This window comes from Pyxicephalus adspersus, chromosome Z (assembly GCF_032062135.1).
Source record: "Pyxicephalus adspersus chromosome Z, UCB_Pads_2.0, whole genome shotgun sequence".
NCBI lineage: Eukaryota > Metazoa > Chordata > Amphibia > Anura > Pyxicephalidae > Pyxicephalus > Pyxicephalus adspersus.
The window spans coordinates 80,572,101-80,585,490 of NC_092871.1; the positions used below are offsets into that span (position 1 = coordinate 80,572,101).

Genomic DNA, 13,390 nt, shown 5'->3' on the forward strand with positions numbered 1-13,390 from the left:
CATCTCCAAAATCCCCCCCTACCTGTCCCCAGAGACAACCAAACTCCTTGTACACATACCTATTATCTCTCGTCTGGACTACTGTAACCTCCTCCTTTCCGGTATTCCACCAACCACTCCAACGGCTACAATCTAATATGAATGCTGCAGCCAGACTCATCCATCTTTCCCACTGCTCCTCTTCTGCTGCATCTCTTTGCAGTTTCTTTTCTGGTTTCCATTTCACCTTAGAATCAAATTCAAGCTCCTGTGCTTTGCCTTCAAGTCCCTCCACAGTTCTTATCCCACTTACATTTCTGACCTGATAGAAAAATACTCCCCTAGCCGCTCTCTTCACTCCTCCAATGACCTACTAATGACTTCCTCACTCATAACCTGGTCAGACCCATTGCTCCAAGACTTTTCTAGAGCTGGCCCGACTCTCTGGAATGGTCTTGGGCTTGCTCCTACTTTCTGTTCATTTAAAAGAGCACTCATCCAAAAGAGATCCATATTCAAAAGAGCATCTTTTGAAACATGCCTACTCTTCATCTTCTGTCTCTTAAACCCTCACTACTTCCCACCAGTCTTTATCCCCCTACTATTGTGTGCTGCTTCCCCAAACCTCCTAGATTGTAAGCTCTTTGGGGCATGGTCCTCTCCTCCTCCTGTGTCACTGTCTGTATATGTCTGTCATTTGCATATATATATAGTGTTCCCCCCAGCCCCTTTAGCCGGGTGCACCACATGGCACTTTCCAGTACCGATCAGGCTGTTTTTGCATCATTAATATTACTGAAAAGTTGGGTCAAAAACAAAGGGGCCACTACCTGCCCACAGCTTTTTCCCACCCAGTTTTAAAAATTTCTGGGGAATTTTCATTTAATGATGTCTGTATACTTCAGTTTCATAATAGATTCATTGGGTGTTTTGCTGCATAGAGGCAGAAAGAGGAATAATTCTAGACTTATATTTATAGTTAAATCTAAACTTTACTGACCTGTACAGATTATTAAAGTGCGACCTATGGACAATATTGTGTTTTATAGTTTGTTGCGGTTTTAACTAATCCGTAGCTGTACAGAGCAGGATCTCCCTGTTCCGAGAAGCTTCATGTGATGTTAGTGAAATCTATCCTCAGCAAGAGACTCCTCGGTGCTTTTTCCCGTGTTGTTGATGTTCTGTTTGACATTTTAATTGGAGGATAGAGAAAGTGCAGCTTCTCCTGTGGAATCCTGAGTCAAATCCTTTTATACGCTTCACATCTCCTTCATTAAAATTTCTTGAAATATTTAATATTGAACGTCTTAAGAATGTGTCCTTAGCTTCTCTCCCACTCTACTATCTTATTTAACCAAGCAAAGCGAAAGGGGAAAAAATATCATGGGATTGTTTTGGCTAGGAGTGAGTATTACAGAGCATGTATTCTCTTTTTAAAAGAATAGACTTCGGGATAATGGCTGTTATGTAACCCAAAAATACAGTAGACGACAAGAAACCAGAATCCGGGCTAACACTAAACATGATGCATATTTAGAACATGTATTCATTTAAGTCAGAGCCCTCTCTAATTTTTAAGTCCTAAGGTCTTGAAATTGTTCATAATGGTCCCAATTTAAAATCTACCTTCAGTACAGATTTCTCTCAATTCTCACATTCTAGATAATAAATGCCTGACTGCTTTACTGAACTACTGTAGTTCCAGCAGCTAGGCACCTCTCGCTCTCTCTTCCATTACCATAGACACGAACAAGATAATCATTACAACGATTATTACAACAAGCCGATCTGTACAGCAATTGTTCCTAAAAATATCAAATTGCTTTGTGCAACAATTGAGCTGAACAAGGCTGTGTATTTGCCACGTCGAAGTATTGTGAAAGCAAAGCAGTTTAGTGCCAGGAAGGATGGACAGTGAAGGCGTTTTTGGAGCACAGAGTGGTAAGTTTGGAGTACTTTGGAAGGGGGGGACGCCTGGTTTTAAAAAAGGGTAAGTGTACTAAATGTACACTTGTGCTTTAAAGACACCTTGTTGCCTTTCTATAGGATTAGATTTGCATTAAACATATTTTATGCATGTAATAGCTTCCCTTGTGTAGATTAGTGGTCCACCAAGAGAGCAATCTGTCTATTTTTTTTATAAAGGATAAAGATTGCCTAGCCTAGAGTTGTAAATAGACATAAATGTCTGCTTCCCTTGTGTAGACATTAAAAACCCCTGACTTCTGCTGGGTGCCGCCATCTTGAATGTGATGTCAACAGCCCCAGCAGATTCAGAGCAGTCACTTGAGTTACCCTTTATAGCGGTGTTTCCCAACCAGGGTTCAGTGGAAGGGTAATATGTAGGTAATATATGGTGTAATATGTATATGGTGTAATAGGCTAATATGTAGGTGTAGTGTAGGTTAATATATTATGCCCTGTGGTTAGCAAACACGGTAAAGGTAACCCAGACCAGATAGAAAACGTGTCCAGATTACAAGCATGTAGTCCCTAGATAGATCTGTGGCGTGTTTCACAGCTTAACGTCTGCTTCCTCAGACACAGAGACAAAGCATGCACTTACAATATCAGTCGACACCGCCAAATTCCCACAGATCAACCAACATTGCAAAATGTCTCCAACATTAGCAACCTCCAGCCAACCTTCAGCATAAGGGAACTGGATCAAAAGCCACCTGTCATGCAAATGCCTTGATATATTTGTTTGTCAATGGGCCATCACAGTGAAAATAGAATGGATAGAGTAGAAGAGCACCCACCCTGAGCTAACTGGGGATATTTGATAAGTGCCACAAATTTGGTCCCCTGATCGTAACTGAAGCACGTGAAGTATTTAGATGCTTCCTGAAGTGAAGTGGGCTATAATGGTAATGGAGGCAAGAGGCTGTGCTAGGGGCACATTCCAAGGCACATTGCAATCATTACACATCATCTTTCCTGTATATACGGTTGATTAGAATTCTGATCACTTTTTAGAAATATGTCTGTGCAAAAATGCCAATAGACTGACTCCTGTACTAGATCTTGGTCCTATTTGGCAAATCCTGTATGAAGTTGGGATTATTATTATTATTATTAAACAGGATTTATATAGCGCCAACATATTACGCAGCACTGTACATTAAATAGGGATTGCAAATGACAGACTAATACAGACAGTGATACAGGAGGAGAGGACCCTGCCCCGAAGAGCTTACAATCTAGTAGGTGGGGGAATTTCACACACAATAGGATGGGAGATATGTAGTGGTGGGAAGTAGTGGTGGTTTCAATTGACAGAAGGCAAGTTTGAAAAAATGGGTTTTGAGGGCTCTTTTAAATGAGCAGAAAGTAGGAGCAAGCCGAATAGGAAGAGGAAGACCATTCCAGAGAGTTGGAGCAGCTCTAGAGAAGTCTTGTAACCGTGCGTGTGATGAGGTTATGAGTGAGGAAGTCATTAGTAGGTCATTGGAGGAGCGGAGAGAGCGGCAGGGGGAGTATTTTTTTTACCAGGTCAGAAATGTAAGTGGGACAATAACTGTGTAGGGATTTGAAGGCAAAGCACAGGAGCTTAAATTTGATTCTAAGGTGAAATGGAAGCCAATGGTGAGAACTACAAAGAGATGTAGCGGAAGAGGAGCGGAGGGAAGGATGGATGAGTCTGGCTGCAGCATTCATGATAGATTGAAGAGGAGAGAGTCGGGTTAGTGGAATACCAGAGAGGAGGAGGTTACAGTAGTCCAGACGGGAGATGATAAGAGCATGTACAAGGAGTTTGGTGGTCTCAGGGGACAGGTAGGGGTGGATTTTGGAGATGTTGCATAGATGAAAGTGACAGGACCTGGAAATGTTTTGAATATGGGGGGTAAATGGGAGGGCCCAGTCAAAGGTGACACCAAGACAACGTGCCTGAGGGGAGGGCCGAATAACAGTGTTGTTAACAGATATATGTCAGGGGGGGATTTGGAATTTGAGGGGGGATGATGATGATTTCTGTTTTATCCAGGTTGAGTTTCAGGAATCGATCAGACATCCATGATGAGATGGCTGACAGGCAGCATGAGACCTTATCCAGGACTGAGGGAGACAGGTCAGGGGTGGACAGATAAATTTGAGTGTCATCAGCATCCAGATGGTACTGTAAGCCAAAGGAGGATATGAGACTACCGAGAGAGGAGGTGTACAGAGAAAAGAGAACCGGTCCAAGGACTGACCCTTGGGGAACACCAACAGGGAGGAGAGTGGGTGACGAGGAGTTACCATTGAATATGGCATATGGCATATCTGGTCCTTGCAATCTGCCCCTATGCAGGCATTGTCCTAATCAAAGTATTGTTGTCATAACTTCCTATGAGAGAAATAATCTGGGTACAATATTTGCTCTCCTTTAGAAAATCCAGGCAACAAGTCTTTTGACCTGGACCTCTAGCTTTATTTCTTTCTAGGTTACCTAGCTTCATCCATTCACATGGTTGTCCTTTGAATGCATGCCTGTGTTATATAAAAACTTCAGGATTTGGCTGGCTGTGACCTGCGGACTATCCTCAGGACTGTGTTGATAATGTGAACAAAACCAAGCTCGGCTTCATAAATCGGTTTACACAGCAGCCAGCTTGTAAAGACTTTTTTGGTCTGTTGCCCAGCAGATATGGATTTTATATAACATGACCCTTGTCAGTTTGACCCAAATAATTATATAAGAGCCATATGATGGTTAATGAAGAATGGTAAAAAGTAGAGAGAAATACACATTGCTGTATATCAGAGCAGAGAGCCAGCTTGTTATTGTGGATGACGGATTTAATTTGAAGGATCCATATTAAACAAGCAGGATAATAAATAATCTACAAATGCAGCTGCCAAACTGAATGCAAATCTAGGGCAGCACAAGGGCTCAGAGCTTAGCACTCTGGCCTTTGCAGCGCTGGGTCTCAGGTTTGAATCTCAGCCAGCGCATTATTTGCATGAATTTTTGCAGGTTCTCCCTGTGTTTGCGTGGGTTTCCTCCGGGCTCACCACTTTCCTCCCACATCCCAAAAACATGCAGGTAGGGTTGTTTTCCCCCAAACTGACCTTAGACTGTAATAAAGACATATGACTATGGTGAGGAAATTAGATTGTGAGCCCCTTTGAGGGACAGCTAGTCATATAACTATGGACTTTGTAAAATACTGCATAATATATCAGCACTATATACTAGGTAAAAGAAATAATACCGGTCATCAAACATTTTCTTGCCAAACAGATTAAAGTCATTTTAGGTTATGTTTGATGCACAGATTCCAAATATGATATTGGTTTTGCTAGACTGGCTCTAGTTTTTGAAATAATGACCTCAATATTAACCTCATAGAAAACTAATGAAACATGAAAATTAAGCAAAATTAAACTAGATATGCCTACATATACAAAATTAAATTTTTGAAATACTTTTTGTCAATATATTCCATATTCAGTATATTTACATAACTAATCACAAAGAAGTCATTGAAAAACTCTGTTTGTATGATTTCCTTTCATGCTGATGATCAGGACAATCAGGTTGAAGGCTCCAGCAGTAGTCTGCCATCATGTGTCTATCCCATCTGCCCTGATACCTTTCTTCCATCACCTTTATATCTTGATGGAACCTCTCCCCTTGTTCCTCACTGAAATCCCCAAGGTTTTCTAGAAATTTTTGCAAATGGCTACAGAGATAGTGTACCTTTATACTTTATAGTAGCACCCAAAGTTTAATGGCAAATTGTGTACCATGACATAGCTGTGCCAGGCAGAAGCTTCAGTATCAGTCATGTAACTTTTGAAATTTGAATCATTTATCTTTTTTTCTCGATTCTGGGGTCCATCAAAGATTCCTGCTTTTCATTTTTTAGTACTTAATCCAGGTAAGAATCAACAATGTATTTGAAGCAATCACCGTCCTTGTTCAGAGCTCTAACAAATTGCTTCATTAATCCCACTTTTATGTGTAGTGGAGGAAGAATGATTTTTTTATTTGTCAACCATTGGCTCATTATTAATGTTCGTGCACCTTTTTTCATGTTTTACCATTTTTAAATCAACACATATGGACCATCAGTGTTCATGATAGCAAATCTTTTGTAAGACCATTTTCTTCTTTAAGTTTTGTTGGGAGATCAATTGGAATTGATGTATAGCAGTTGCCATTATGCAGTAAAACAGATTTCAAACTTCAAGTGGAACAGTCTATGAAAAGTCGCCAGTCTTCTGCTCGGTATTCTGGTACTCTCATATGGACTAGTAGTCCAGGGATGTTACAACAGTACACAGTCTCCATCTTCACTGAAATATAATAGTAGTGTCACCTCTCGTGTCCCATAAACCGTTATTTTAACTTCTGCTCTCAGTTCTTTTCTTTTCTTTTAGCCTGGATGATAAAAGTTCAGATGCTTGTTTTGACAGACTTAGGTTAGGTAATAAATCATTGAGCTCTTCTTGGGTGAACTGCTGGTTTGATGAAACACTTCCTTCATATTCACTTCCATTGCTAACTCCTGGATTACACTCCAAACCCCATATATCCTCCATGTCGGATACAGGAATATCAGGGAATGTACTGAACACTGGTATGGGAACATCAGCACCATGCGGCACAGGTCGTCTTTCTGATTCCAAATCAGGGTACTCCCACTTGTTTTTATTGTAACGACTGAAACCTTTTACATACGCAGCACAAAAATAACAACCATTATGATGATTTTTGGGCTCTCGCCATACCATAGGTACACCAAATTTCAAACTTTTCAGTTTTCCATTTTTCCACGGACGTAGACTCTCTACACAAGTTTTGCATACTATATAGGGAGCCCAATACTTTTCCTGGTCACCTAGTTTAATACCGGAATATGCATGATATGCTTGTTTTACAAATTCTGTAATGTTTCTTCTCTGTTTTTGCTGAGAATATTTACCACAAATGTAGCAAAATACATTAGGGTCATTTAAACAACTTCTTCTTGAAAAACTCATAATTCTGTAAAAAAAGAAAATGTATGATTAAAAAGAAGGCAAATGGAAGGTTTCATGAAATTAATGCTACATTTAATATAAAAAATGCAAAACATTTGTTGTTTGTAAAATCCTGATTCCTGTATTACAAGAACCAGAGCCAATTTAATGAAACTGATGTCATTTCTGGATTCATCAGACCTGAAATACACTAAATATAATGAAAAATCCTTGGAAAGTGAAAAACATTTTTTGTGTTGAGCTGTGTAATCGTACTTAAACCATTAAGGGCAATTAAGAGTTGTCTGCAAACCTGGTACGTCCCATGCTATATTTTTAAGTGTAGATGGTCATGGGCAGGGCCGCTATCAAAAAAATTTTCTTGGCTCCATACTACAAAAACTTTCTTGGCCCTCCTTCTCCATGTCTGAAAAGTTCCAGCATTGAAAAAGTCAGGCTCTTTTGCTTGGGGCCAGTACAATACCCCTTTTCTCCTCACTGATGGCAATCCTGGTTAGGCACCTGAATGTTACTTACAAGATACAGTTGTGTATATTTTACAAGATGTAATATCGGTATTAGTATAAGTAAAAAAAAAAAGGATAGATAGAATAAATAGTATAAGTAGAAAAATTTTTTTCAGAGTATCTAAATTTGTAGTAGTCCAAAAAGTTAGTAAGTAATATGTAAGTAGTTCAAAAGGGCACCAGAGTTAGACCCGGTGCTTTCAGTAATTGGCTATCAATGATGAAGCTGGTCAAGTATGCCTCAACTCTTGCTCAGCAATACAAATCGGGCCACATGCTGAGGGCTCTGCCTGGTACTCAGCCAGCAGAGAGCACTGGTATGAGTTTTCACTGGATAACAAGGGGGCATATGACCAAAAGGAGGTCAAAAATAGTAATAAGATTTCAATTTAATTGTTCATGTTTTCTATATTTGTTCCTATTTAGGGAGCAGAAAAGGTAAAGCACACATTGCTTTTTATCCGTGATCATGGTCCGTGCATTATGTCCTTTACTTGTATGGCTACCTATTAAGTTTTTTTATTGTAAAGAGCCCTTATTACTGCTTGGCCACTTGTAAGCAAAGTTTGTAAAAGAGAATGTCATTTTGCTTTTCTACAAACTTCAACGTCAATACATTCTCTTCTTTTGCAGCTGCTCTTTGTATACAAGTGACCCTGTGGTGAAAGGGTCACTTACAGCAAACGGCATTAAAACACACCAGTCATCACATATGGCCCTGCCCACTTGGAACCCTGAAAGCAATAAAGGGGAAAAAAAGCTTTCCATTATTCACTTTAGAAAATGCTGCTTTGGGAAGCTGGTCCAAATGATAAAAAGGTTGCCAAGATGGGGGATCAGCCATCACAAGCTTTAATCAGAACATAGATCAGTGGATCCCACTCCATTCCCCACTTTTGTTGAGGGGGAAAAAAAAAACCATAGGAGCTACAAATACATTGCAAGATTTCCGATTTTCCCAAATGCAGATTCCCTTTCTTTCACTGTACCTCTTCTATATATAAATAATGTATTTTTAAAGTCCATGAGTCGACTGGATTTTTTTTCATTCTCATTGTATTTCATTTCTCCCAACAGGCTCAGAAGGAGGGATCAAGGGATAAAAAGGACGAGTGAAAACTTTGCCCAGGCTGTCGAGGCGATCTCCCCGAGCAGGCTGCTCTGCCATGGCAGTCTACACAGAGTGTCACATGACCTCTTCATCAGTCGTACTCAGTTCAGTCCAACTACATGTGCAGCAGCTTAAAGCTCCGCTCTGTCTCTTTTCTCACACCAGTCTAACATGTTCATGTAAATTTTGCAATCTATTTACGGCTGTCATTTCTCCTCATTCCACTGCTGGGCTAGGTAGGCTTCATTCACAAATGAGCCACTAAATCACAATGTTGTACTTACCACACCTAGTGCGTTTTACGTCTCTACAGCCAATGGGACGCTTGAATCTGTTTCTTATATATTCCTATCTAGATGTTGGCACTCTCGCCCCTATACATTTCTGTTATTGTCAGGTTTGAATTATCTGAATGCCTTTCTGATTGATATTATTTGTAATAAATTTGCAGAATAAGATTTCCCTATTATATCGGTGTTAAAAGGTTGTTTTTTATCACTGGCATTTCAGGAGCACCTCTCCTGGTTGTAATTTTCCATTTGCGCACAGAACGCTGGGTGCATGTTTCCCCCAAGCATTCGCCATATCTGAAGGGTATGTAATCCCCAACAATGAACTTCTCTTATTTGTTCCCTTTTGGTAGGTTAAAAAACACCTGTTGATCCTGTCTGAAATGTGTCCGCCTATGACCTGTGACTATGCCGCACTGTTACAATGTTCCATTTCCAAAATCAGTGTTGTAGTTACCTCTGAGGACTACAACCCCCTCACCCAGCTTTGTTATGCATTCACGCTGTATTCACACATTGTATCTGGAGAAGAAGCATTATCAACTTAGGCAAGAGTTCCTCCAAAATTTGCTTAATGTTCCTTGAGTAATGAGTAAATTGACCCTCTCGAGTCAGTTTAGGTGACACCAGTGATCTTTTTGGCTATCTGTAAGGGTGATATTCTTCCTAATAACTGGCAATGTAAAAATAATTCTTCTTACTGACCACCATGTTAATATACAGTGAGCTGTGGATGTAGTAATTATAGGGGTTCCCCTAAAACCTGAATGTTATTTCAGGAACTTCCTCATCCTAAAAAGAAAAAGTTGTTTTCAGTTTTGGACTACAAACTCACCATCTCTATATGGAAAGGTGGGTTGTAGTTTACAAAAGACAGCTTGAGATTTCAGTTTAGCTCTAAGGAAAGGACACGGTCACTCCATTTCGGGTAGGGTTAACAGTTATTTTTGTACTTGCCCCATGTTTGTTAAAATGTTTCTTTAAAACAAATGCATCCATCACATTTAGGAATGGTAAGCTGCAATAAAATATATTTTTCTTCTTGGGTTTAGACCAACATTAAGGTTATTTACTTTGGTACAATGGGTTTAGGTAAAACATATTCTGCGCTTGTATAAGACTACATTTGTTCTTTTCCCCAGCCATTGGTATTAATAAACTCAAGGTTTAAAAAAACAGTTCTCTATTTTTCTCATTTTTTTTTTTCAGAGGTGCAAACCTCCAAGGTGCTCATCTTGACCCTGGCTTCCATACTTGGTAAATCAGGTATGCAGACTTCTGGCTTCATGCTTACTATAGGCATTAGGTCACAGTGCAATCATTCTTGCAAGAAAGCTCCAACTAGATTTCAGGACTAGAACAAATGGTCTTTCACCCGAGTCCAAACAAAAAAAAATGAGTATCAAACCATTATTTCCTTTTTCATTATTTGCTAGGAGCTGACGTTTTTTCAGGGGGCTCCCAGTGCCCTTCTTTATCAGGGTTTTAAAGTACAAATTTTAAATAGATACACATTTGTGTTGGGGGAAAAAAAAGTACATAGATCACTCAGTACATTGATGTGAATTCAAAACCGTTTGTAATATCAACACATATGATAAAATAGGAGTGTTTTTGGAGGGAATATACCCAATATAGTATGTGATGTTCTGTGTTTGTATTTACTTAGAGGGGGGGAAAATATTTTCTCGGTGCAGCAACTTTTTATAGGGATATGTTTCATGACAGCCTTGCTGTGGCAGTGTTTTTTTTGCACTTTTGCAAAGCTACCTTGTGTCCAGGGGCAATATGTACCATATCACCTACCTCAGTCCAGAGATAATATGGTCTGTTTTGCCAACTGGCCAATCCCCGGTGATCTTTTTTTTTTTTTTTTCTTTTTGGGATTAGACCTGGCTTTGGCAAAACACAAGGATACTGTTTCAGATAAGTATTTTGCCAATTCTCTCCTTTGGGAAGAGAAAGAGTCCTTTGTTATCAGGGAAAAGCTGTGTTGCGGTAGTGCATCTAGGGAGATGCTCCAGGGCTGTAGCTTGAGCCTAGGGGTTGAGCACCTTTTGTACAAGGGTTGTACACCTAAATAATTCTTGAAAGAGTGAGAAGGAAAAACCAAACCCTTCTGTTTTGTGGCTGCTATGTTCCATTAGATGCTATGTGATGCTTCTGGATGCTGAGACCCACCCAGTAATTGTTCATTGAATAACTGTAGAAACCCCTGAAAATTTTTAGTATTCCTCCCCTTTGTCCTACCCTCTACCAAGTTACAATAAAAAGTTTGGAGTTCAAACTACGAGGCTGGAATCACATTTTCAAGATAATTCAGTAAAAAAATAAAAAAGCGGGACCTAAGACCTCAAAGGCAACCAAGAGGTGGTTCTGATAGGAGATGGTTCCCTCACACAACCCAATAATAAAAGAGCTGCAACAGCCTTCAATCTTCACCACTGGAAGTAAATGTGTATTGTAGCAGACATAAAAGATTTCGTAGTTGCTAAGAGATGTCAACAATTGCCTATTTATTCATTCCTCCTCCCTTTCCCACAATGTTCGCAGACTATTTTTAAAGTAACCCTAACTAAGGGTCATGAAGTCCTTTTGTGACTCTACTAGAGCCTTGTCATTATCTTCACTGCCAGACTACCCATACTACCTTCTAAATTACTGAACTAGGCCAAATTTGTGGGGACCCAATCACCACACCTACTATACTGTATATGAATTTTTTTCTTTGAGAATTCCGTTTCAAAATTATAAACCATAATATGGAGTTGGCTTGCTCAGTAGGGTTGAGATCAAAACTCTGGGCTGACTACTTCCTCCACACCAAATATCCTTATGGCATTAGCTTTGTGCACAGGGGAGCAGTCATGCTGAAACAGAAAAAGGTCTTCCCTAAACTTTCTCTACAAAGTTGAAATCTGACTAGAACAGGGTTTCTCAACTAGGGTTGCTCCAGAGGTTTCTAGGGGTTCCTTGAGCTATGAGCAGTTTTTGCCTCATTTAAGTGACACTAATGATATTTTTGGCTATATATAAGGGCAACATTCTTCCCAATTGCCAGCAGGAATGTAGGAGGAATTCTTCCTACTGAACATCACACTAATGTACTGTGGCTATAGTAATTATAATGGGTTCCATGAGGACTTGAAAGTTTTTTCAAAGGGTTCCTCCACATCATGAAACTCTGGTCTAGAATGTCTTTGTATTCAGTTTTAATAAAATGGATTGCATAACCATGCCATTGTTTTTATACTCTTGGTTTTGAAACGGAATGTCCAACAAGCTGATGGTCAAGATGTCCATAATCTTTGCCCATAGAGTGTAAAGTGAAAGTCCAGTTTTTATCACAAAGTTCTTACATTTACAGAAGATTTCCTGTGAAGCACTGCTGTATTCTCATTAACTGTACCTTGGCCTCTAGTGAAATCACAGTGTTAGTCAATTGCTACCGTTGCAATCTTTGTAGACATTGAGATTTGTCCTCAAGCACTCCGCTGCTTTTGATGAATCAGAAATTTGGCAGGAGATGTAGAAATTGAGTAAATCAAGGCAATAATGAATGTCTTCATTGGTCAGAGTCCTAAAAAGTAATCACAAAACCTCTCTTGTAAAAATAAGATCACATAATACCTATTACACAACAACATCTGATGATTTACGGTTAAACAGGCATCAAAGCAACCCATTGCAGTTTTTTATCATTTTTTTATTTTGATAGTGGGATCTCGATAATCTTTGGATTGTCCAACCTTTAAAACCCAGATTATAACTTGCAGGGTTATAAAAACTTTTTCACCCTTAATAAGTCCTTACCTAAAAAATCATTCATAATCCTTCTTGCCAGAAGATGTGTGATGTATAGATATAGTTGTTGAAAGGTTGGACAACATTCACCATTTATTATGGCACTGGGAACATGCTGAACTAACAGGACCGCATAGTGCTGATCGTTCTTATAGTCTTGTCATTGTCCACATTCTTTCTTTTATTGGCTTTCATGAAGGACAGAACGCACCCTGCTGCATTCTCTTCCTTTCACTTGCATTGCTGTTGTTCATAAATCTACCAGGACGGATTTACGAATGATGTCAGATGAGCGCTCTACTAGCCCTAAAACGATAATCAGGTGAGAACCATCTGACGTGTGTATGTAGCCTAAGGCAATTTGAAGCAAAAAAAGTTTTGCATAGCGCGTATTTATGTAAAACAACAGCTTGACAATACTGCTTAGCCATGGATATCAGATATCATGAAGGCCCTCTTTAAAGCAGAACTAAATCTGTGCAACTCACCTATGCATGTTGCTCCCATCTTACTTCTCTTCTTTCTTCCAGACAATCTTTGGCTTTTTTGATTGGCCATGCCGGTATAACTTCACTCCCATGTCGGCGTTCAGGAGTTCATTCATCCCTGCACATGCAAGAGGACTGCCTCGGCATTGTCCCCCGAAACCTGGAGTGATCAGGCAGGTAAAACAGAATTTTGCAGAAGGGAAATTATCTGCCCTTTTTGCAAAATTAATCCGCCTGATT

General features: G+C 39.6%; 1 protein-coding gene across 1 annotated transcript in view; it reads left to right on the plus strand.

The window, feature by feature from the left end:
- BCAP31 (B cell receptor associated protein 31) overlaps positions 1 to 9,037 on the plus strand; it is a 47,815-nt gene extending 38,778 nt beyond the window's left edge. Inside the window, exon 8 of the mRNA XM_072429559.1 lies at positions 8,535 to 9,037. Within this exon, the coding sequence (XP_072285660.1) occupies positions 8,535 to 8,573 (39 nt within the window). The 3' untranslated portion in view covers positions 8,574 to 9,037. The remainder of the gene's footprint in view (positions 1 to 8,534) is intronic.
- The last annotated feature ends 4,353 nt before the right edge of the window (positions 9,038 to 13,390 follow it).